At 43.0% G+C, this 27383-nt stretch overlaps 1 protein-coding gene across 3 annotated transcripts in view; it reads right to left on the reverse strand.

Annotated features, from left to right (window-relative positions):
* The window catches only part of si:ch211-51h4.2 (uncharacterized), a 147967-nt gene that overhangs the window by 24858 nt on the left and 95726 nt on the right, over nucleotides 1-27383 (reverse strand). For all 3 annotated transcript variants that reach the window (XM_058401581.1, XM_058401580.1, XM_058401582.1), the window contains one exon: nucleotides 19174-19216. In XM_058401581.1, coding sequence (XP_058257564.1) covers nucleotides 19174-19216 — 43 coding nt within the window. The remainder of the gene's footprint in view (nucleotides 1-19173; nucleotides 19217-27383) is intronic.

Here is a 27383-nt window from a genome sequence, read left to right on the forward strand (position 1 = left end):
CACTCACTCACTCACTCACTCACTCACTCACTCACTCACTCACTCACTCACTCACTCACTCACTCACTCACTCACACTCACTCTCACTCACTCACTCACTCACTCACTCACTCACTCACTCACTCACTCACTCACTCACTCACTCACCCTCTCACTCACTCACTCACTCACTCACTCACTCACTCACTCTCACTCACTCACTCACTCACTCACTCACCCTCTCACTCACTCACTCACTCACTCACTCACCCTCTCACTCACTCACTCACTCACTCACTCACCCTCTCACTCACTCACTCACCCTCTCACTCACTCACTCACTCACTCACTCACCCTCTCACTCACTCACTCACCCACTCACTCACTCACTCACCCTCTCACTCACTCACTCACTCACCCTCTCACTCACTCACTCACTCACTCACCCTCTCACTCACTCACTCACTCACTCACTCACTCACTCACTCACTCACTCACCCTCTCACTCACTCACTCACTCACTCACTCACCCTCTCACTCACTCACTCACTCACTCACTCACTCACTCACTCACTCACCCTCTCACTCACTCACTCACTCACTCACCCTCTCACTCACTCACTCACTCACTCACTCACTCACTCACTCACTCACTCACTCACTCACTCACTCACTCACTCACCTCACTCACTCACTCACTCACTCACTCACTCACTCACCTCACTCACTCACTCACTCACTCACTCACTCACTCACCTCACTCACTCACCTCACTCACTCACTCACTCACCTCACTCACTCACTCACTCACCCACTCACTCACTCACTCACTCACTCACTCACTCACTCACTCACTCACTCACCCACTCACTCACTCACCCTCTCACTCACTCACTCACTCACTCACTCACTCACTCACTCACTCACTCTCACTCTCACTCTCACTCTCACTCACCCACTCACTCACTCACTCACCCTCTCACTCACCCTCTCACTCACCCTCTCACTCACTCACTCACTCACTCACTCACTCACCCTCTCACTCACTCACTCACTCACCCTCTCACTCACTCACTCACCCTCTCACTCACTCACTCACTCACTCACTCACTCACCCTCTCACTCACTCACTCACTCACCCTCTCACTCACTCACTCACCCTCTCACTCACTCACTCACTCACTCACTCACTCACCCTCTCACTCACTCACTCACTCACCCTCTCACTCACTCACTCACTCACTCACTCACTCACTCACTCACCCTCTCACTCACTCACTCACTCACCCTCTCACTCACTCACTCACTCACTCACTCACTCACTCACTCACTCACTCACTCACTCACTCACTCACTCACTCACTCACTCACCCTATCACTCACTCACTCACTCACTCACCCTCTCACTCACTCACTCACTCACTCACTCACCCTCTCACTCACTCACTCACTCACTCACTCACTCACCCTCTCACTCACTCACTCACTCACTCACTCACCCTCTCACTCACTCACTCACCCTCTCACTCACTCACTCACTCACTCACTCACCCTCTCACTCACTCACTCACTCACTCACTCACTCACTCACTCACCCTCTCACTCACTCACTCACTCACCCTCTCACTCACTCACTCACTCACTCACCCTCTCACTCACTCACTCACTCACCTACTCACTCACTCACTCACTCACCTACTCACTCACTCACTCACTCACCTTCTCACTCACCCACTCACTCACTCACTCACCTTCTCACTCACCCACTCACCTTCTCACTCACTCACTCACTCACTCACTCACTCACTCACTCACTCACTCACTCACTCACTCACTCACGCTCTCACTCACCCACTCACTCACTCACCCTCTCACTCACTCACCCACCTTCTCACTCACCCACTCACTCACTCACTCACTCACCCTCTCACTCACTCACTCACATACTCACTCACTCACTCACTCACCCACTCACCTACTCACTCACTCACTCACCCACTTACTCACTCACTCACTCACCCACTCACTCACCCTCTCACTCACTCACTCACCCTCTCACTCACTCACCCACTCATTCACTCACTCACCTTCTCACTCACCCACTCACTCACTCACCCTCTCACTCACTCACTCACTCACATACTCACTCACTCACTCACTCACTCACTCACTCACCCACTCACTCACCCTCTCACTCACTCACTCACTCACTCACTCACTCACTCACTCACTCACACTCTCACTCTCACTCTCACTCTCACTCACCCACTCACTCACTCACTCACCCTCTCACTCACTCACTCACTCACTCACACTCTCACTCTCACTCTCACTCACCCACTCACTCACCCTCTCACTCACTCACTCACCTTCTCACTCACTCACTCACTCACCCTCTCACTCACTCACTCACTCACCCACTCACTCACTCACTCACTCACTCACTCACTCACTCACTCACTCACACTCTCACTCTCACTCTCACTCTCACTCTCACTCACCCACTCACTCACCCACTCACTCACTCACTCACCCTCTCACTCACTCACCCACTCACTCACTCACTCACCCTCTCACTCACTCACCTACTCACTCACTCACTCACTCACTCACCTACTCACCTACTCACTCACCTACTCACTCACTCACTCACTCACCCACTCACTCACTCACCCTCTCACTCACCCTCTCACTCACCCTCTCACTCACTCACTCACTCACTCACTCACTCACCCTCTCACTCACTCACTCACTCACCCTCTCACTCACTCACTCACTCACTCACCCTCTCACTCACTCACTCACTCACTCACCCTCTCACTCACTCACTCACTCACTCACTCACCCTCTCACTCTCACTCACCCACTCACTCACTCACTCACTCACTCACCCTCTCACTCACTCACTCACTCACTCACTCACCCTCTCACTCACTCACTCACTCACTCACCCTCTCACTCACTCACTCACTCACTCACCCTCTCACTCACTCACTCACTCACCCTCTCACTCACTCACTCACTCACTCACTCCACTCCACTCACTTATCACCCTCTCACTTTTTCACTCACTCACTCACTCACCCACCTCACCCTCTCACTCACTCACTCACTCACTCACCCTCTCACTCACTCACTCACTCACTCACTCACCCTCACTCACTCACTCACTCACTCACTCACCCTCTCACTCACTCACTCACTCACCTCACCACCTCTCACTCACTCACTCACTCACTCACTCACTCACTCACTCACTCACTCACTCACCCTCTCACTCACTCCTCCCACTCACTCACCTCTCACTCACTCACTCACCCCTCTCACCTCACTCACTCACTCACTCACCCTCTCACTCACTCACTCACCCACTCACTCACTCACTCACTCACCCTCTCACTCACTCACCCACTCACTCACTCACTCACCCTCTCACTCACTCACTCACTCACTCACCCTCTCACTCACTCACCCTCTCACTCACTCACTCACTCACTCACCTACTCACTCACTCACTCACTCACTCACCTACTCACTCACTCACTCACTCACTCACTCACTCACCTTCTCACTCACCCACTCACTCACTCACTCACTCACCCACTCACTCACTCACGCTCTCACTCACCCACTCACTCACTCACCCTCTCACTCACTCACCCACTCATTCACTCACTCACCTTCTCACTCACCCACTCACTCACTCACTCACCCTCTCACTCACTCACTCACATACTCACTCACTCACTCACTCACTCACTCACCCACTTACTCACTCACTCACTCACCCACTCACTCACCCTCTCACTCACTCACTCACTCACTCACTCACCCTCTCACTCACTCACCCACTCATTCACTCACTCACCTTCTCACTCACCCACTCACTCACTCACTCACCCTCTCACTCACTCACTCACTCACATACTCACTCACTCACTCACTCACTCACCCACTCACCTACTCACTCACTCACTCACTCACCCACTTACTCACTACTCACTTACTCACTCACTCACTCACCCACTCATTCACTCACTCACCTTCTCACTCACCCACTCACTCACTCACTCACTCACTCACCCACTCACTCACTCACTCACCCTCTCACCCTCTCACTCACTCACTCACTCACTCACCCTCTCACTCACTCACTCACTCACCCACTCACTCACTCACTCACCCTCTCACTCACTCACCCTCTCACTCACTCACTCACCCTCTCACTCACTCACCCACTCACTCACTCACTCACCCACTCACTCACTCACTCACTCACCCTCTCACTCACTCACCCACTCACTCACTCACTCACTCACTCACCCTCTCACTCACTCACTCACTCACTCACCCACTCACTCACTCACCCTCTCACTCACTCACCCTCTCACTCACTCACTCACTCACTCACCCACTCACTCACTCACTCACTCACCCTCTCACTCACTCACTCACCCTCTCACTCACTCACTCACTCACTCACCCACTCACTCACTCACCTTCTCACTCACCCACTCAGTCACTCACTCACCCACTCACCCTCTCACTCACTCACTCACCCTCTCACTCACTCACTCACTCACTCACCTTCTCACTCACCCACTCACTCACTCACCCTCTCACTCACTCACTCACTCACCCACTCACTCACCCTCTCACTCACCCACTCACTCACTCACTCACTCACTCACCCTCTCACTCACTCACTCACCTTCTCACTCACCCACTCACTCACTCACTCACCCTCTCACTCACCCACTCACTCACCCTCTCACTCACTCACTCACTCACTCACCTACTCACTCACTCACTCACCTACTCACTCACTCACTCACTCACCCACTCACTCACTCACCCACTCACTCACTCACTCACCCTCTCACTCACTCACCCACTCACTCACTCACTCACTCACCCTCTCACTCACTCACCTACTCACTCACTCACTCACTCACCTTCTCACTCACCTTCTCACTCACTCACTCACTCACTCACCCACTTACTCACTCACTCACTCACACACTCACCTACTCACTCACTCACTCACTCACCCACTCACCTACTCACTCACTCACTCACCTACTCACTCATTCACTCACTCACTCACTCACCTACTCACTCACTCACTCACTCACCCACTTACTCACTCACTCACACGCTCACTCACTCATTCACTCACTTACTCACTCACCTACTCACTCATTCACTCACTCACTCACACACTCACTCACTCACTCACTCACTCACTCACTCAAATCAGAGAATAGATTTTGGTTAGAATGATCTTCATAATTGGTTCCTAACTGAACTGAGTGGAATAGTGCTGACTCACTGCAGTCCTGAAAAGCACATCTGGATAAGGACAAATCGCTCATGGGTCATCCACTCACTCACTCATTCACTCACTCACCCACTTACTCACTCACTCACTTACTCACTCACTCACCCACTCACTCACTCACTCACTCACTCACTCACTCACTCACTCACCCACTCACTCACTCACTCACCTACTCACTCACTCACTCACTCACCCACTCACTCACTCACTCACTCACTCACCCACTCACTCACTCACTCACCTACTCACTCACTTACTCCCTCACTCACTCACTCACCCACTCACCCACTTACTCACTCACTCACTCACTCACTCACCCACTTACTCACTCACTCACTCACTCACTCACCCACTTACTCACTCACTCACTCACTCACCCACTCACTCATTCACTCACTCACTCACACACTCACATACTCACTCACTCACCCACTCACCCACTCATTCACTCACTCACCCACTTACTCACTCACTCACTTACTCACTCACACACTCACTCACTCACTCACTCACTCACACACTCACTTACTCACATACTCACTCACTCACCCACTCATTCACTCACTCACCCACTCATTCAGTCACTCACCCACTTACTCACTCACCCACTCACCTACTCACTCACTCACTCACCTACTCACTCACTCACCTACTCACTCACCCACTTACTCACTCACTCACTCACTCACTCACTCACCCACTCACCTACTCACTCACTCACTCACTCACCTACTCACTCACTCACCTACTCACTCATTCACTCACTCACCCACTTACTCACTCACTCACCCACTCACTCATTCACTCACTTACTCACTCACCTACTCACTCACTCATTCACTCACTCACTCACTCACCCACTTACTCACTCACTCACTTACTTACTCACCTACTCACTCACTCACTCACCTACTCACTCACTCACCTATTCACTCACTCACCTATTCACTCACTCACTCACTCACTCACTCACCTATTCACTCACTCATTTACTCACTCATTTACTCACTCACTCACTCACTTACTCACTCACTCACTCACTCACTCACCTACTCACTCACTCACTCACCTACTCACTCACTCATTCACTCACTCACTCACTCACTCACCCTCTCACTCACTCACTCACTCACTCACCCTCTCACTCACCCTCTCACTCACTCACTCACTCACTCACCCACTCACTCACTCACTCACTCACCCTCTCACTCACCCACTCAGTCACTCACTCACCCACTCACCCTCTCACTCACTCACTCACTCACTCACCCTCTCACTCACTCACTCACCTTCTCACTCACCCACTCACTCACTCACTCACCCTCTCACTCACTCACTCACTCACTCACCCACTCACTCACCCTCTCACTCACTCACTCACTCACTCACTCACCCACTCACTCACTCACTCACTCACTCACCCTCTCACTCACTCACCTTCTCACTCACCCACTCACTCACTCACTCACCCTCTCACTCACCCACTCACTCACCCTCTCACTCACTCACTCACTCACTCACTCACTCACTCACCCTCTCACTCACTCTCTCATCTACTCACTCACTCACTCACTCACCTACTCACTCACTCACTCACCTACTCACTCACTCACTCAACCACTCACTCACTCACTCACCTACTCACTCACTCACCCACTCACTCACTCACTCACTCACTCACTCACTCACTCACCTACTCACTCACTCACCCACTCACTCACTCACCCACTCACTCACTCACTCACTCACCCTCTCACTCACTCACTCACTCACCCACTCACTCACTCACCCTCTCACTCACTCACCTACTCACTCACTCACTCACTCACCTACTCACCTACTCACTCACTCACTCACCCACTTACTCACTCACTCACTCACTCACCCACTCACCTACTCACTCATTCACTCACTCACTCACTCACTCACCTACTCACTCATTCACTCACTCACTCACTCACTCACCTACTCACTCATTCACTCACTCACTCACTCACCTACTCACTCACTCACTCACTCACTCACTTACTCACTCACTCACCCACTTACTCACTCACTCACACGCTCACTCACTCATTCACTCACTTACTCACTCACCTACTCACTCACTCACTCACTCACTCACTCACTCACTCACTCACTCACTCAAATCAGAGAATAGATTTTGGTTAGAATGATCTTCATAATTGCTTCCTAACTGAACTGAGTGGAATAGTGCTGACTCACTGCAGTCCTGAAAAGCACATCTGGATAAGGACAAATCGCTCATGGGTCATCCACTCACTCACCCACTCACTCACTCACTCACTCACTCACTCACCCACTTACTCACTCACTCACTCACTCACTCACTCACTCACTCACTCACTCACTCACTCACCTACTCACTCACTCACTCACCCACTCACTCACTCACCCACTCACTCACTCACTCACTCACTCACTCACTCACTCACTCACCTACTCACTCACTTACTCACTCACTCACATACTCACTCACTCACTCACTCACCCACTCACCCACTTACTCACTCACTCACTCACTCACTCACTCACCCACTTACTCACTCACTCACATACTCACTCACTCACTCACTCACCCACTTACTCACTCACTCACTCACTCACTCACCCACTTACTCACTCACTCACTCACTCACTCACTCACATACTCACTCACTCACTCACTCACCCACTTACTCACTCACTCACTCACTCACCCACTTACTCACTCACTCACTCACTCACCCACTCACTCATTCACTCACTCACTCACACACTCACATACTCACTCACTCACTCACCTACTCACTCACTCATTCACTCACTCACTCACTCACTCACACACTCACTTACTCACATACTCACTCACCCACTCATTCACTCACTCACCCACTCATTCAGTCACTCACCCACTCACCTACTCACTCACTCACTCACTCACCTACTCACTCACTCACCTACTCACTCACTCACTCACCCACTTACTCACTCACTCACTCACTCACCCACTCACCTACTCACTCACTCACTCACTCACTCACCTACTCACTCACTCACCTACTCACTCATTCACTCACTCACCCACTTACTCACTCACTCACCCACTCACTCATTCACTCACTTACTCACTCACCTACTCACTCACTCACTCATTCACTCACTCACCCACTTACTCACTCACTCACTTACTCACTCACTCACCCACTCACTCACTCACTCACTCACCCACTCACTCACTCACTCACTCACTCACTCACCTACTCACTCATTTACTCACTCACTCACCCACTCATTCACTCACTCACCCTCTCACTCACTCACTCACTCACTCACCTACTCACTCACTCATTCACTCATTCACTCATTCACTCACTCATTCACTCACTCACTCACCTACTCACTCACTCATTCACTCACTCACTCACTCACACACTCACTTACTCACATACTCACTCACTCACTTACTCATTCACTCACTCACCCACTCATTCAGTCACTCACCCACTTACTCACCTACTCACTCACTCACTCACTCACCTACTCACTCACTCACCCACTTACTCACTCACTCACCCACTTACTCACTCACTCACTCACTCACCCACTCACCTACTCACTCACTCACCTACTCACTCATTCACTCACTCACCCACTTACTCACTCACTCACCCACTCACTCATTCACTCACTTACTCACTCACCTACTCACTCACTCACTCATTCACTCACTCACTCACTCACCCACTTACTCACTCACTCACTTACTTACTCACCTACTCACTCACTCACTCACCTACTCACTCACTCACCTATTCACTCACTCACCTATTCACTCACTCACTCACCTATTCACTCACTCACTCACTCACTCACCTACTCACTCACTCATTCACTCATTCACTCACTCATTCACTCACTCACTCACCTACTCACTCACTCATTCACTCACTCACTCACTCACTCACTCACTCACACACTCACTTACTCACATACTCACTCACCCACTCATTCACTCACTCACCCACTCATTCAGTCACTCACCCACTCATTCAGTCACTCACCCACTCACCTACTCACTCACTCACTCACCTACTCACTCACTCACCTACTCACTCACTCACTCACCCACTTACTCACTCACTCACTCACTCACTCACCCACTCACCTACTCACTCACTCACTCACTCACTCACCTACTCACTCACTCACCTACTCACTCATTCACTCACTCACCCACTTACTCACTCACTCACCCACTCACTCATTCACTCACTTACTCACTCACCTACTCACTCACTCATTCACTCACTCACTCACTCACCCACTTACTCACTCACTCACTTACTTACTCACCTACTCACTCACTCACTCACCTACTCACTCACTCACCTATTCACTCACTCACCTATTCACTCACTCACTCACCTATTCACTCACTCACTCACTCACTCATTTACTCACTCATTTACTCACTCACTCACTCACTCACTTACTCACTCACTCACTCACTCACCTACTCACTCACTCACTCACTCACCTACTCACTCACTCACCTATTCACTGTCATTCACTCACTCACTCACTCACTCACTCACTCACTCACTCACACACTCACTTACTCACATACTCACTCACTCACCCACTCACTCACTCATTCACTCACCTATTCACTCTCTCTCTCTCTCTCTCTCTCTCTCGCTCTCTCTCTCTCTCCCTCTCTCTCTCTCTCTTTCTCTCTCTCTCTCTCTCTCTCTCTCTCTTTCTCTCTCTCTCTCACTCACTCACTTCTACATTTCTCTTCCTTTCTTTAAAGTCTTTTAAATAAATGCAGTAAGTAAAAGTAACTTAATTTCACTGTAAATATCTAATGTTGATCTGTGTGTTTGGTCTTTGTTGTGTTTTGTTTCTTTATTCATGTCAGAGTTAAGTCAATTATGTAATTCAATTTTTTATTAGTAGACTTCTCGAAGGGAGTCAGTCTGTGGGTAGTTTAGGGATATGGTTTTAAATATTTATGTAGCATACTGTGTGGTTTTACATAGAGAGTGGCTGAAGGCAGAGAGGTTGAGAGCTGCATCTATATTTTTACATGCAGTGTATGTAGACGAGCTCTGAGAAACATTTTCCACAGGAATATGAATTGATAGCTGAACTTTAGAATGTGTTCAGATAATGGAGTGGGATTTAAAAAGTCAATAGCAGAGGAAATCCATTTCAAAGGCAAACTGGAAAAGAAAGAAGAGCTTGATGACTCCAAATGGAGCAAGATTACCGAAAAACACATGTAGTGAAGGAATAAATTAAAATGGAAAATATCTTAAGTTTAGACCCTTGCAACATCTGATCTTTGTGTGCCAGCAGATATCAGTTCCAGTGAAGACAATAGAGACAGGTGATTTGCACAAGTGGAGCAGAGGTGTAATGGATACTGTGTCTGATTACAGATAAGAAGATTCAAGGTTCCGCATCATAATTGTTTCATGGAGCAGCGGTGAGTCAGTGGATAAGACTGTGGCTTTGCAATAAAAAGACCATTAGTTTTAAGTGAGTCTGGTTCCTCTCAAGGTTTCTTGTCATCTCAACTTTTTATTATGACTCTAAATCTTCATCAGAATCGGAACTTCTGTTTGCTTTGGCAAATATTCAGTGTTAAAAATCCTGTACAAAACTATCTGTATCCTACAATCTGGATCCTAATTAAATACCTCTAACCTCTAGAACTGTTGAAACAGGTTTCAGAGAACCAAACAAGAACCAACAGTTTTGGACATTGGGTTGCACAAAAGAAAAACAGGAAGGTGCATCATTGATGATTTGGTGCTGTTTTGCGGCTAGTGGTCCAGAAGCTTTTTGTGAAGACTGACAGCATCATGAATTCAGCTAAGCACCAGCATAAACTAGTTGTGGCAGCCATTGTTTGGAGGCTACAGCTTGACCATAGATGGATCTAATCACCTGACACATACATCATTTTAATGAAAGATACCATTCGACAGTACGTTATATATTATATAAAAGTAAACAAAGTTTCAAACCACAAGCAGAAGAATTGACTTTCACTAGAGCTGATGCAACAGAAAGTGAGACGGTTCTTCATGTTCCGTGATTCTTGACTGATATGTTAGTGGTGCTTAAATCATATTAGATCATTTTCTACAGGTTGGTATCAATACCTGCTGGAGCAAAAGAACTGGTTTCTGAAATGTAATATGTGATGCCAATATAAAATGAATGGAATCAATAGCGAAGGTAAACAATGTGAGAACAGAATTTCATAGCCACCACCCTACTGTGTTCTCTTGATGTTATGCCTGTCTTCTGTATTTACTCTAATATGATTTATTTTCCTGCTGCAACAATCTTGAATTTTGAAATATCACCTTTACGGAATAACTTTTTTTTTTTCCCGGCTGGATCGATGATACTATTGACTTTTCTCTCCATTTTACAAAGCACTACTTCCCAAAATTTGCACCTTTTCCTCCCTGGCTAGGCTCTACTAGAGCTTTCACCTTATCTGAACCCAATAATAAGCACACAAGTCAAGTCCCTGGGACATCAATCCATTTCATCTGACAACTCCACATAGCTCTCTCAGGACTGTGCCATTCGATGCTACCCTCTGAATAATGAATGGGTCTCAGCTGTTTTAAACTCATGCTCAAATGCTTCTGACAGATATTGACCTGGAATGATACTGAGAGAGAATCCCTAATGCAGCGGGATTGGCGGGAACAGAATTTTCTGTCACAAGGAAGTCATCACTTTATGTACAGAAGGCAAAAACAAAAAAGGACTTTACCAACAATGGCATGACACTCTACATACAGTACATGTTTATTTATGTTTTTATTGACATTGTGTTTTACCTAAAAGTTTGGAATAGCTATGAACTGGGCTTGCAAACAAATACATATTTAATATAATATATAAACATAGATAGATAGATAGATAGATAGATAGATAGATAGATAGATAGATAGATAGATAGATAGATAGATAGATAGATAGATAGATAGATAGATAGATAGATAGATAGATAGATAGATAGATAGATACCAGTGGTGGGCCGTTAGGGCCAGAAAGGCCTTCTCTGCTGGCCTAAACAGCAGTGATCTGAATCACTAACTTGCATGTTAATATATTTAATATATTTTTCCAGGAATGTGTATTAAATTATTCCCAATAGTCTATTCTCTACATTTCATAGCTTTTCTCTCGGTTGCGCTGCTTCCAGTAGTGTATATGTATGATACGAGTATTTATCCAATCATATTTCAGCCAGTGGCTGACATCATGTGTTGCCAAGGTGAAAGAAATCTGCCTTAAGGCCTTCAGAATCAATAGTGCAGGTGTCCGGAGCTTAAAATAGGTGGCAATAAAATGTGTTTTATCAACCAATCAGATTTCTAGTTGGCGTCACTGGGGCCAACTAGAAGGAATACAATTACGTCGGCAATTTCCTGTCCTTTGATTGGATAATTGGAGTAGTGGAGTAGATTTAAATCTAAATCTGGACACAGATATAAATAAACAGCTATAGAGTATTGTATTGTATTAATCCCCTGTCACTGACAGAGCTTTCTTCAATGTGGAGATTGACTTAGTATTAAATAGTAACACTACACCAAAAGCACCACAATTGTGTTTCATTCCCAAAATTTGAAGCCATGGCAAATTTTTATTTGATAAAGTACCACAGGCAGTTCACATTCAGACAATGAGTCACGCAATTAAAGACTTGCTGAGTTGTTGAATGTTTTCCTTCAAGCCCTGATAATTTCAATTTGCTACAGTTTAAATCATAAGTGATTCCAAGCACCACTTGGCGCTAAAGAATAATGCAGAGAGAGAGAGAGAGAGAGAGAGAGAGAGAAGTAGAGAGAGAGCGTCTAATGTAATGACACACACCAATCATAACCAATCATCATGGTGGTTTTGGATGAGCGAGCACAAAGATGGATGATAGGCAAGAGACAACCAGAGAAAAACAAGACCCTCAACCTTCACAGGAGGCTTAAACAATTTCTTGTTAGTGTCCATTATGAAAGTGGGAGGAGGACAAATTAAGCTGATTTGTTAGCTGAAGGAACAGAGTTTTTATTGAATCTGTGCAATGCAGGATAATAGTGTGTCATTTTAAACGAGTATATTTGTTGATTAACAAAATGGCCAATCAAAATGCCACGTGAACAGTATATCACAGTGTAGGTATGATATTACGAGTGATACCGAAGTTATGATATCTTGAAGCAGTAGTGTGAAAGTGCCCCAAGCTCAGTCTAGCCCACCTGGCTAATGTGAGGCATAATATACTCAGTTCATGTACGTAATGGCAGAAGTGGTACGTTAATCTGTCAGCTGTCAATCATGGCACATATTGCGGGTATGTACTGTCACCAAGTCCCTTAAGAGAAATAGGGTTTCTGTAGCACAGAGCATGCAGTGCACTCACACGTACCCACACACTATGAATAATATCTATGAATAATGTATAGACCTGGCGGGAAAGAACATGAGGGAAATACAGAAGCAAACTAATTACAACCTGAAAACACAGCCATGCAGCGCCATGCTAACACCTCACACTGTCTGTCAATCATCCATGTCTAACACACTCCTTTTCTGCCCTGCACCCGTCACAGCTTGGGAGGCGTAGGTTTGGCTGAGGCGATATCGGGTGTTTCTGGAGTGATATAAGGTGTTGGGGAGATTCACACCCTGCTGACAGAATGAGAGCACCATACACACTCTCTAGACTCTTGAACTGTGCACTATATGATCTGCTTTTAGTAGCATTACTGCTAAGAGCCAGAGGTAACAAAGAGAAAGAATCAAATAAGCTGATAGGTCTGATTAACTTTACATCATTGATCTAATTCTCTGCTGAAAATATCATACAGAGTCTGCAAAGGCCACATTAGCTCTTCCATCAATACATTTTATTTTTATACTCTGAATATAGAGCTGGTATTGAAGCCAAATTGCAGACTGCATCTGGCTTCCCAAGCTTTGTTGGACCAACATTTTTGACTTTTGGTATGTGGGTGATGTCAGATCAGATTTATGGAGGCATGTGTGGTCTGGGCTGATTGATGTTATGAAAGTGTTAATTATGTGGAGAATAAAGCACAATGGGGCATGCTGTTAGAGGAAAACAGGAAAATAATAAACAACAGGGTGCAGTGATTACCTCATATTATTTTCAATCAATTATTTTCCAATAAAGCACAAGGGATGTTAGTACAACCCAATGATAAATAATCCCTGTAATCAAATATTTGGTAAACGACACTCCAGAAGGGGGCGATAATGTGAAGCAAAGCTGGCTGATAGATTACTGATCAGAAGGTTGTGACTGCCAAGCTGTCACTACTGGGCCCTCGAGCAAGGCCCTTAGCCCTCACCTGTTCAGTTTTATAAAAAGATGTAAGATGCTTTCGTTTAAGGGCATCAGCCAAATGCTATGCATGTAAAATTCGCAGGAAAAACAAGAGACAATTCATCTTAAAACATGTCACCAACTCTTTTACCGTAGCAGTGGAAGCTTGCTTTGGTTCCAGGACCAGATCAGGATCAGCTGATACACAGCACTGATATCAGTATTGTATTGAAAAATGGAAATGTGAGATTGGTGATGCTGTAGAACCAAAATGAATATAGTGACTCCAGCACGGATTCATAAAAAGCAGCAGTGGCTGTTCTTCACGAGTCACTTCGTTGTACACGTTTGTTTGCTGGAGCATGAAGGTTTTGCTTAATGCATTGCAAATGTCAGCAGCAAGGCAGTCATGACAAGTGACAAAACCTCCTTGAACATGGCTTTGTGCTGCCAACCCAGACACCCCAGCATAAAAGCAACAATATTTACCAACTCATGGGAAGAGCAAGCTGCAAAGCTCAGCTGAGCCATTAAGCATAATGCTTCTACATATCTGCCTGCTGCGCAAAAAATTCATTACCTTTTGCTTTTTCCTTTATTCATGTTTTAACTCATGATTTAACTCATGTTCCTTTATTCATGTTTAACCCGGCACGTGTCAGCCGGTGATGCCTGTTTCAGTAGAAGCACCATAACTACTGCTGTTCTCTAAAGGGCAGAGAATGTGAGTAAATGACAGGTGGTTTGATAACAAAGCCGTTGCTGTGTGGAAACAGGCAGATGTCGAGGATAACATCGAAGTTATGCTAATAACAAACAAAAAGCATTTGCCACAGTGGAAAATGGAGCAAAGTGTTCAGTCAAACCTGATAAAACAGCATCAGGGGTTTAACACTGATTTCAATTCTGGGCCCTGTGTGCATTCTTAGAAAATAAAAGGAATGCTCAAGGGTTGTTTTTAATTTATCAATCCATCCATCCTATCATCCATCCATCCTATCATCTCTTATCAGACTCTTCTCTGTTCTGGCACCGAGGTGGTGGAATGAACTTTCCCTAGATGTCCGTACAGCCAGAGTCACTGATTGTCTTCAAACGATGTCTGAAGACCTACCGTTTCCTGAAGCACTTAAACTAGCTCTTATTTTTCCTGTTTTTATTTATTGTTACATTTAAAAAAAACAAACAAACAAAAAAAAACAATTTTAGGCTAATAGTAATAATTTAGTAGGAACACTAATAATGTGGCAGCAGTGCAACACATAACATCATGCAGATACGAGCCAGCACCTTCATGTTATGTTCAACCATCAACCATCACAATGGCAGAAAAATGTCATCTCGGTGATTTTCTCTGTGACATGATTGTTTCAGACGGGCTGGTTTGTGTCCTTCTATAACTGTTGATCTCATGGGTTTTTCATGCACAACATTCTCTAGCATTTACTCAAAATAGTGTAATAAAGAAAAAACATTCAGTGATCAATCAATCATTGCTTGAATTCTGATGCTGGTGTTCATGTACATCCCTTCACGGACACAATTTACCATCTTCTAATGGCTACATCCAGCATGATAACGCAGCATATCACAAAAAGTCATCTCTAACTGGTTTTATGATCATGACAATAAGTTCATAAGTTCCCAGATCTCAATCCAATAGAACACCTTTGGGATGTGGTGGAATGAGAGATTCACAGTGTGAAAGTGAAACAGAAAAATCTGCACAAATTGTGTGATGCAATCATGTCAACATGGACCAGAATCCCAAAGGAATATTTCCAGCATCTTATGAAATCTATGCCATTAGGAACTGAGATTGTTTGGAGTGCAAAGGGAATCTTCACCCAGTATTAGTGTAGTGTTCCTCATAAAGTGCTCCATGAGTACATAGAGAAGAGGTTTATGGGTAAACATGACATGTAGAAACACCCTGACATGATGACCTTCAAGAAGCTAACATGATTTACGGTGCAACCAGGCTTCAGGCAAACGCTGATTGGTTGGTGGGGAAGTGTGTTCTGTTGCATACCTGCAAAACTTGTGGGTTTTATCAAGAGTTTTTTCAAAATACAGTAGAACCTCAGTATACAAATGCCCTACCTTATGAATTTTCGGCTTAAGAATTGAAATTTTCTGAGAAATTAGCATTGGCATACAAAGCATTTTCAGCAGTCAGTGGAAAGCCAAACGAAGCGAGTTTACGAATGGTTTTCCAGTCAGTGAAAGTCAACCTACGAACATTGCCTTCAGTATGTGTTCAACAGCTAGGTGATTTTTGGGTTTTTTTGTTGACAGATTGGTGGTGTGGGCGGTCTGTTCTATTTTTAGCCCAAGCTTGGTGGCACGACTTCCTGTGGGTCAGTTCTTTGTAAGCAGCCATACAGTTTACATACGCTTCATATTGGTCATATTGGTCATATTTTTGGGCGGCTGGAACGGATTATCTGCATTTACAATATTTCTTATAGGGAAATTCATTTCAATACAAATTTTCACCTTAAGAACTCGCCTCCAGAACCGGCTAAATTCCTATGCCAAGGAGACACTGTATATGGCAATTGTAAACCATCCAGTGTATTCAGTAAAGTTCACATGGAGGCTAAGGATGACCCCTCATTACTTGTAGCATTACTATGGAAAGTACCACTTACAAAACATAGAGATGGCCTTGGACCAGTGTTCAGTTTTAAAAGCTCTACACAAATAAAACGGAATCCTCTTATATCATGCAGTGATCATGTCAGTATCTTTAATTCATTTTCTTTACAATTTTCTTCACAGTGAAAAAACAGCAATTCATTTCAAACAAGAAATGTACAATCATCTATCCTTCAGTGACTGAATCAATTCTGTCTGTTCTTGCTCAGATACCTGAACTGCTTGATACTGCTTAAGACAGACAAATAAAAGCTCTTTGGTTTATAATTGATCATGCAAGGTTTCTTTCCCCTCAGAACTTTTCAAAACCAAGGTACGTCCATACTCTCTTCTATTTATTATTCCTTCATTAAAATGAACTGAACTTTCCTATGTTTGTGCTCAGACGCTGATGTTTTTCTCTGTTCATGTCACACCACCCCTTAGCATAAACTCTAATGTTACGTCTGTTAACTACGTTAAAGCAGATACGCTAAAAAGTACAAATCATCCCTTTTGTAGTTAACAGCTGCCATTTTGTTTTCTTTCACTCTGCATTCAATCTCTTCTTTCTCTAGTCACTACAAATGTGTTTACTTGGTGAAAGGAATGGCAGCATTAGCACTCCTGCGTCATGTGTGATTAGCTGCATTTAAGTGATGAATCACAGCGCATGGCTAGACTGAACCATTTACACATCAGAGCTCACAATTGCACTTCCAAATAAACTCCAGTATTTTTACAGGTTCAGTTTTTATTCTTTGCAACAGTTAATTTTCTTAAAAATGGAAAAAAACAAAAAACAAACACTGTTCCCATCTGTTTGCGGACCCTCTTCGCCGTTCCGCTGCTCTCCCTGCTCTGACGCTAACTGTTTGGAATGGATATATTAATACCCATTACACTGTTACTATAGCTCAATCAAGCTGAGAGCAGCACAGAGATGCAGGAGTGTGCTTGAAAATATTTATTCATACATAATTCATGTGTGACTCATGTCCTTGCCTGCCTGCGAGCCTCCTGAGCTCAGGCCGCAGGCACAACACAAGAAAAGAAGGATTTATCACACTTGAGTTGCATTAGCAATGCTAAACATTGTACACACTGGAGAGTTTACTCTAAAAGGGTAAAGGGTTATCACATGAGTCTGCCACATGATCAGAAAACAAGTTCTTCTTTTTATTTTCTCTGGGTTTTTCTTTTCCATTCATAGCTTGTTTTATTAAGGCTATAATCAGGAAGAAGGAAATGAATCAAGATGAGCAATCTTGAGAAAAAAGTGTTAAGCGTGAATCTCTTGTATGTTTTTCCCATTATAGAAAATAGCAGTTTTTAGAATAAAATTGAGATCTATTATCGACTAAAATTCTGATCTTTTCTACTACATCCCACTGTCTCGTCCAGAGTTAACAGGATCGGCTCCGGAGCCGTCGTGACCCTGACCGGAATGAAGCAGTTACAGATGATGAATGAATATTATCTATAGGAATATATAAGGACTATTTCTCATCTTTTTAAATATAAAGAATTTTTTTTTCCTCTAGTCACAGGAACTAAAAAGAATTCTGGTTCCTCTCAAGGTTTCTTCCTCATGTCTTTGCTACCAGCGTCTCTGGATTTGCTCCATTAGGGATCGAAATCTACATCCATGTTTTGTTTTTTTTTTGGAAAGTTGCTGACAAGGTCTATTGTTAAAAGTGCTATACAAGTAAAACAACAGAAAAACAACAGAGCTTGGATTTTATTCTAAAATTCACTGACAGCCCCAGATATTACAGTTGCTGAGTATTACATTTTTCTTTTTTTTGCCAAGAAAATGTCGTCTTACCTTTGTTAGAGGTATTGTTGCAATCTCTCCAGCCTTTTCAGACCTGTGGATGGGGGAAGAAAACAATTTGCAAACGCATTAAAAAAAAAAAAGCTTCACTATGGTGTACATAAAACTATACAACGCCATATAAAGTTAACGTCTTTGTGTATGTAAGTGGATGGCTAATATAAATGCATTGAAGTGCCATTATGTTATGCTAATTGCAAGGCAGTACAGATGGTCACGCTCAAGAACATTCTAGTTAAAAGATCATAATCACAATAGCAAGGGTGACAGGTTTTGCCCTTGAAACACAAGACCATGGAATGAATTTTTACAAATCCTCATGAAAACTCTTCCAGGTTTGGACCTCAGGGTAAAATATATCTCTGCATGTTCTATATAATGGATCTCTGGATTGATCCTTCACTTCATCTTCATCCTATCTTTCTTTGAAAAATTGGTGCGGTTTGCAGAATTGTTTTCCACTGAATTACTTACTGTTGCCGTGAATTTTCTTCTTTTCCGATTTAAAAAAAAATAAAATCATTTGGCCTGCTTAAGATGAGAACTTGAGGTATCTGTGTGATAGACATTTTCATTATCGCTACATCTCAAGCTCAAGCAAAGGCTAAATTTGTACTGAATGCTAAATAAGTGGATTTGTAATTGAAAGAGGGATCTTTTTATTCACATTTGGCAGGCACTTTAATCCCAAAGTGAGATGGAATCCAAGCGCATAAGTATGCAGTTGAGAGCTAAATGGTTTGCTCAAGGGTCCAAAATGTGGCTTTTTGGGAGTCATGGGATGAACTCAACCCTTCAGCACAGAACCTTAACCATTCGGCTACTGCTGTCCACTTTGTGAAGCTTTTATGAGATTATGAGAGATGAAATGAACCTTTATTAATCCCCTGTAGGGGAAATTCAAGTAGACACAGCAGTGCAGTATGAGGAGTACTACATCAAGAAAAAGAGTGTAGAAACTCTCTTTCTCTCCCTCTCTCTCTCTTTCTCTCTCTCTCTCTCTCTCTCTCTCTCTCTATATATATATATATATATATATATATACACTATATTGCCAAAAGTATTCGCTCACCTGCCTTGACTCGCATATGAACTTAAGTGACATCCCATTCCTAATCCATAGGGTTCAATATGACGTCGGTCCACCCTTTGCAGCTATAACAGCTTCAACTCTTCTGGGAAGGCTGTCCACAAGGTTTAGGAGTGTGTTTATGGGAATTTTTGACCATTCTGGAGGTCTGTAGCGATTGACTCTGCAGAAAGTTGGTGACCTCTTCGCACTATGCACCTCAGCATCCGCTGACCCCGCTCCGTCAGTTTACGTGGCCTACCACTTCGTGGCTGAGTTGCTGTCGTTCCCAAACACTTCCATGTTCTTATAATACAGCTGACAGTTGACTGTGGAATATTTAGGAGCGAGGAAATTTCACGACTGGATTTGTTGCACAGGTGGCATCCTATCACAGTTCCACGCTGGAATTCACTGAGCTCCTGAGAGCGACCCATTCTTTCACAAATGTTTGTAAAAACAGTCTGCATGCCTAGGTGCTTGATTTTATACACCTGTGGCCATGGAAGTGATTGGAACACCTGATTCTGATTATTTGGATGGGTGAGCGAATACTTTTGGCAATATAGTGTATATATATGTATATATGATGAATAGAAATAATAAAAATGATAGAATCATCTACATATGCTTATCTCTCTCTCTCTCTCTCTCTCATCACACACACAGACACTGTTTGTGTGTGTGTGTGTGTGTGTGTGTGCGAGTGAGACTAAGTCAGTGGAGTAGGACGTACTTGGCACTGTTACATTACAGAATCTGATGGCTGATGGTACGAAAGAACCTCCAGACATCTTGAGGCATGTGGGTTCCTTCTCATCCTCGTCTCAGTCAGTACTGCTACTGAGTAGTGATCATATTTATACACCAGCCCAATCCCTGAGTCTAATCTGTCTTCTATTTTTTCACCATGAAGAACCTGTTCACAGACAGGTTACAGAACATGAAGTGGTTCATGCTTTCAGTAAGTATGGTTTACAAAAAGTTTTATATTTTTTACTTCCGTCCTGAGATCTGTGGCTCTTATAAGTTAAGTTGTCTTTATTTTTCAGATATAAATTACTGCACAGTGAAATTCTTTCTTCTCATATCCCATCCTTTGAGGGTTGGGGTCAGAGCACAGGGTCAAGCATAATGAAGTGCCTCTGGTTAAGTTGTTGGACTCCTGATGGGAATGTTGTGAGTTTGAATCCCAGGTCCCAGGCCCTTGAGCAAGGCCCTTAACCCTCAGTCACTAAGTTAAAAGATTAGATAAAATGTAAGTCGCTCTAGATAAAGGTGCTGGGGCTTGAACCCTAATATTCTGGTATCTTGCTTCTCACTAGTTGGTAGGAAATCATCAAAAAGGTTACAGGGCATGAAAATGCTATATATAATATAATGTCACACAGTTACTTCAGGACTGGTCTTGTGCATCTATCTATCTATCTATCTATCTATCTATCTATCTATCTATCTATCTATCTATCTATCTATCTATCTATCTATCTATCTATCTATCTATCTATCTATCTATCTATCTATCTATCTATCTATCTATAATGTCATCATTATGTATGGAATAAGGAACTGCTACACTATTTTACAGCATTTATATTTAAAACAACAATTACAATGCTCCACAAAGTCCATCAGTGTACAACAATGGCTGACTATTTATCTTCCTTAATCTACTTTTAAATACACATCTGTCTTAGTCAGATTCAAGAGCTGTTTGTGCTTTAAAATATTCAAGCAGTGGCTTTCAGAAGGGAGGCAGGTAATGCAGTGGAACCGCCACTCTCTCTGATTCCCTGTGACTCCCCTGTAACTCTAGAACCAGCGAAATTTTTCTTGGTTTTAATTATTTCTTTCTCTGAATGCTCCCGAATCCTTCTCCTCTACAGCCGGTGGATTGTGTGCAGTGTTCCATTGCTGACCTCCAATTTCCAAAATGTCCCAACGGCTTCGCCAGGAAATCAGATGCCCCACATTTTTATCAAGCTCTGCTGCTTTTGTGGCTTTGTCCCCAAGTCTTTGTCTAATTTCTGCAGTGCAGGCAAAAAAAAGCCCCACAGTGCAGTGTGCACATTTGAATAAGGCCAAAAAAAAAAACAATACGAAAGAGAGTTTCCTGAGAAATAGTTAAAAGGAGAGCAGACTCCCTGAGAGCAGACTCCCTGAGAGCAGACTCCCTGAGAGCAGACTCCCTGAGCAGTGAATTGGCTGCAATCTGAAATCTGATTACAGTCACTGTTATTGAATTAAAAACAGAACATTGATCATAAAATGTTCTTCAAATAGTCTACCAGATGATCTCAGAGAAAGAACACAATATATCACTAGCCTGGAGAATCAATTTTGGATTAAGTCGAGGAAATGTAATCCTTCTTAATCCCTAAACGAAGGTGAGTCAATCCAAATAAACAGAGCTGACCAGCAAGGCTACTGTTCTTGAGTCCTCATTAGAGAGCTGCAGCCAGGGTGTTGAGAGGGATAGAGAGAGAGAGAGAGAAAGAGAGAGAGAGAGATCCTATGTTGTTGATATACGAAATTATAAGTCAACAGATTCAACATTTTATCAGTGAGAAGGTTCTTCTGAAGATTTCAGCACTACAGTTAATAAATGCTGCATTCAGGAGTGTGTATGTATTGTATGTAATCAGGATGAGATTCATATCTGAGATGCAAAAATCTGTTCATTTTGTCTGCTACGCTTCCTTTTTCTCCAATCTGCAATACCTCATGGTAACTGCAGGGGGCTCTGTTGCTCTGTGCAAATTTTGACACTCATCCAACCATTTTCCTCTTTTAAGCATGAGCACTACATCTGTCCATATCACACACACACACACACACACGTTTGCCTTACCATCCTTGTGAGGATCTTCATGTAAAGGTCCTCATTATTATTAATTAATACAGTTAATTAATGCTGTGCCTACATCACAATCTAACCCTAAACTTAACCTCGGTAATCAAAAGGAAATCTCTGGGCTTTGCTTTTAAATAAGCTGTGCGCATTTTGTAAAAATGTACAAACAAAAACAGAAACTTGTTCCGCGAGTGGACACTTCAAAAGTCCCCACAAGGTCAAAAGTGTCGGGTATTCATATCTTTGTGGGGATATTTGTTTCTCACTAAAAAACATACCCCCACCAGCCCTAACACACACACACACCCATTTGTTTTACTATCCTCATCAAGACCTTCCATTGACGTCATTACTAATGCTATTATTAACACTATACCTATCCTTGTGGGGACATTTGTTTCTCACTAAGATTAAATACCTATTAAATATCAAGATTAAGATACATACCCCCAACACCACCCCAACACCACCAGCCCCCGCCAACTTCTCACCATACACACATCAATTACTTTAACTATCCTTATCAGGACCATTGACCTCATTACTAATGCTATTATTGACACTATACATATCCTTGTGGTCCCCATAAAGATGTACAAGACATAAAACACCCAATAAACACACACACACACACACACACACACATACAGTCCTTATGAGGACCTTCCACTGACAGATTTATCACAGACCTAAGCAGCTGTTAAAACACTGAGGACGGGAATTTGTTTCATTTTGCGCAGAACATTATTGCTGTAGTAATAATAATAATAATAAGATTATAATAATAAGTGATTTTGCTAATGAGTGATGCAGGAACACAGACAGATCGCATATGAATATCAGAGATAATTATACCTCTGACCCAGCTGAGCTCTCACACTAAATGAGGGGGAAAAAATAATAAAAATGTAAAATGACTAGGTGGAGTAATCTTTAAAACTCCCTAATTCCTGATGAGTAATCAGAAAAGTATCGGAAAAGCTATAAAATAATGACATTCAAGCAAAAAAGGGCAGAAACCAGGCTAGCTAGAGAGACTCAAATCCAATCTTTTTTTTTTTATCCCACATTAGTATTAATATTTATAATGTTATCCAACCAACAGGACTTCACTGAATTATTCAGGCATAAATCTGACTTTAAAACACTGTCTCGGCTTTGTCTAAGACCTGACAGGAGGAGCTGTCATTATACATTATTTCTCACTTCGGCTGGATAAGGGTTGATTTAAGGGCGTTTTCACACTTGGCTCAAATACCTGGCACGACTCTGAACCTTAAGATTCATCATCGCACATTTGTTTTCGCACAATTTCCTTCCAGCATGCAGATCATTTGTGCAGTGTTATACATCTCATACAGCTCTTCTAATGTTTGTGTGTGTGTGTGTGTGTGCAGGTTTTCTGAAAAATAAGAGACAATAGGTGTATCCATTGATTGTTTTTATCAACTGGACCCTTTTTTTTACTATAATACACTTTGTGAACTTGAAATTATTGGACATTTTCAATCACATAATTCAATAATAATTGTTGTCAAGTCTTATATAAAATTATTCAGGACACTGTTGGCTTTAAGTGTAAGATGTTTTTGTTTTGTTTTGTTTTTTTACCTCTGATTGAAAATTTGTGTGAAAAAAACTTGTTTTTGTCAGAATTTAATATGAAATGATTGCCCCTAGCAGGCTGGCTAAAAACATAATACGTAGGAAAGACTACACTTTCTTAAAGTCCTGAGTGTCTACTTTTATAGAAGACATTAACCAGAACTTTGGAGAAATTCAGTGCTGAACATGGGAACCCCAAAACAGGCAGAAATTCCATATTTGTGGCCTCTGGTAGAAAGAATTAAACACTACACTCTTTGCTTTGTTTTATTTGTGTTTCTTTATATTTGCTCTTTTGTCTGACCTGCTAAAAATACTGCTCCTACAGACTAACTGGAGGAACTAACTGTGTGTATTTGTGTGTGTTTGGGTTCCTGTGATGGACTGGCATCAACTCCAAGCTAAATTCACATCTAGCATGCGATACTCCTAGGTCAGGCTCTGGACCATGTTAGTAAAGATGAATGAATGAAGGATTGTTTATTTATTTATTTATTTATTTTTATAACTGTTCAAAATTCAACATAGAAATTTGAGATATATTCCTTTTTTAGTTGAATGTGTTTCTTTCTATACTGGAAATCCTTCTGTCTTTGAAGACCACAACCCTCAACCCTACAGGAGGTTCTGTAATGTCCATACAGCCATACATGTCATACAGCCACTTTATTTAACAACCAGCTTTTACACATTATAGTTTCCCAGATCATCAGTTTCAGGAGATTTCCTGGAGTGCATTCAGAAGAAATGAGAAAGTTTTTCACATGCAATCAGATCTACTGTACAGAACCTTGTGTCTGGAATAAAGCTTACAGTTTAATATAGATGAAATGCGATGATATCTGCAAGCTGATGTACCATGAAGGTCCTTCAAATTTCTGTTTTGTGCATGAATACTGCATGCTGTATACTATTGAACGATCAATTCTGTTTGGCCAGAAGCCCTGATTCATTTTTTATAACAGCAGATCTTACATAGGTTCTAGCTGCAGGGTTTATATTAATGAACTTGTTTTAATGTACTGTATCTAATATGTTATATCACTTCTATATTAACGGTGTATTCAGGGTTGAATGTTTATTTAGGATTCCCGGAAGGAGTCCCAAGTGTCAGCACTGTCTAACCACCAGGAGCTGGAATTATAACTTTTCCAACATGCAAATTCATCAGGATTGAAGCCTTTATCGTAAGTATCGGAATTTCTTTCAGCTCAACTTATTAGCGATAAATGAGAGGCCAGTGATGGAACAACTGTTGCTGTAGCTGTTAGCAAACCTTTTTCTTCTTAGTAAATAAAAAAACTGTTGGTGTATGAGGAATCTGTGCCGTATAAGGAATAAATTATTTCGGAAAACACTCTATGCCGTTGTTGATTATTTTTCTATAGCAGCCTGCTCTGTTGTGTTTTTATTCCTTTCACATGTAATGTGTACATGCCTGAATTTGTGCATCTCTATGTAAATAGATTCAACTTTGCACCTGAAGGTCACTTTGAGAACGATGTGTGTGTAAATATGACTAAAGGGTAGGTATTAATTGGTTTAAGCCCTGTTTAAACCACCTAAATGAGCCATTGATTAGATTGCACACATAAATGAGCCTCTGTACATGACATATTAGCACACATGGAAAGAGAAAAGCTAAAAGAGATATGGATGAATGTTTAGGGTTTAGGTTCTAGGTGACCATTACGCATCATGGAAGCTTTCAATTACACGTTACATACTGTAATGCGATATTAATATGTGTATGATATCTATCATCTAGAGGCACAACACAACAAGCTACAGAGCTCATTTGTTATGTGTTCTCAAGTTTCATTAAAGGTGAATCACCATGACCCTAAACATCTGGTATCTCACAGATGCCCAATATCAGCACAAAGGGGATTCACTGAGGAGGAAGAACTGGTTAATATAACATCCAATCAACAACAGCTCTCACAGCTTCCTGTTTGTTTAACCGCCTTTTGGCTGTGTGTATCTAAATGCCATTTACACACGAGAGCTAACACAAGCTGAAGCACTATGTACTAAAACTATTAAAATTCAGCTGTTTTCTAAAGAGTGTACATTTGGTTTGCAGTTGTGTAATTGTGTGTGTTTCATTGAGCTGGAACTGAGAGCTATTCTTTCACACTAGAAGCCCTGTTATACACTGCTCCTGCTCTTCCTAGATATGTTATTTGTTTCTACTGTATGAAAGACGTCATCAGCGCTGGAGGTGGAGCGATGTTTAAGAGCCAGAAGATGGACCGAGTGGCTCATTGTAGACTAAATTAGTCACCTGATCGATGGCAACATGAAAGAGAGCTAGTGACAGATGTCAGGTTTACTAAAGAAACCTAGGAAATACAGTGTGTTTGTATGTCGTTATATCTCGGTGGAGACAAATGTCCCCATGAGGACAGGAATATCAGGCAGTTTTGACCATGTAGGATAATGTGTGTGTGTGTGGGTATGTGTGTGTGTATGTATGTGTGTATGAGGGTGTGTGTGATTGTGTGTGATTGTGGGTCTGTGTGTGTGTGTGTGGTGGAGGGGTATGTGATTGTGGGTATATTTGTGTGAGGGGGTATGTGGGTGTGAACACGTGTGTGGTGGGGGGTATGTGATTGTGGGTATGTGTGTGTGTCTCTGTGCTTGTGTGTGTGGGGGGGGTATGTGGGTGTG

This window comes from Hemibagrus wyckioides, linkage group LG10, assembly GCF_019097595.1.
Source record: "Hemibagrus wyckioides isolate EC202008001 linkage group LG10, SWU_Hwy_1.0, whole genome shotgun sequence".
Taxonomy (NCBI): Eukaryota; Metazoa; Chordata; class Actinopteri; order Siluriformes; family Bagridae; genus Hemibagrus; species Hemibagrus wyckioides.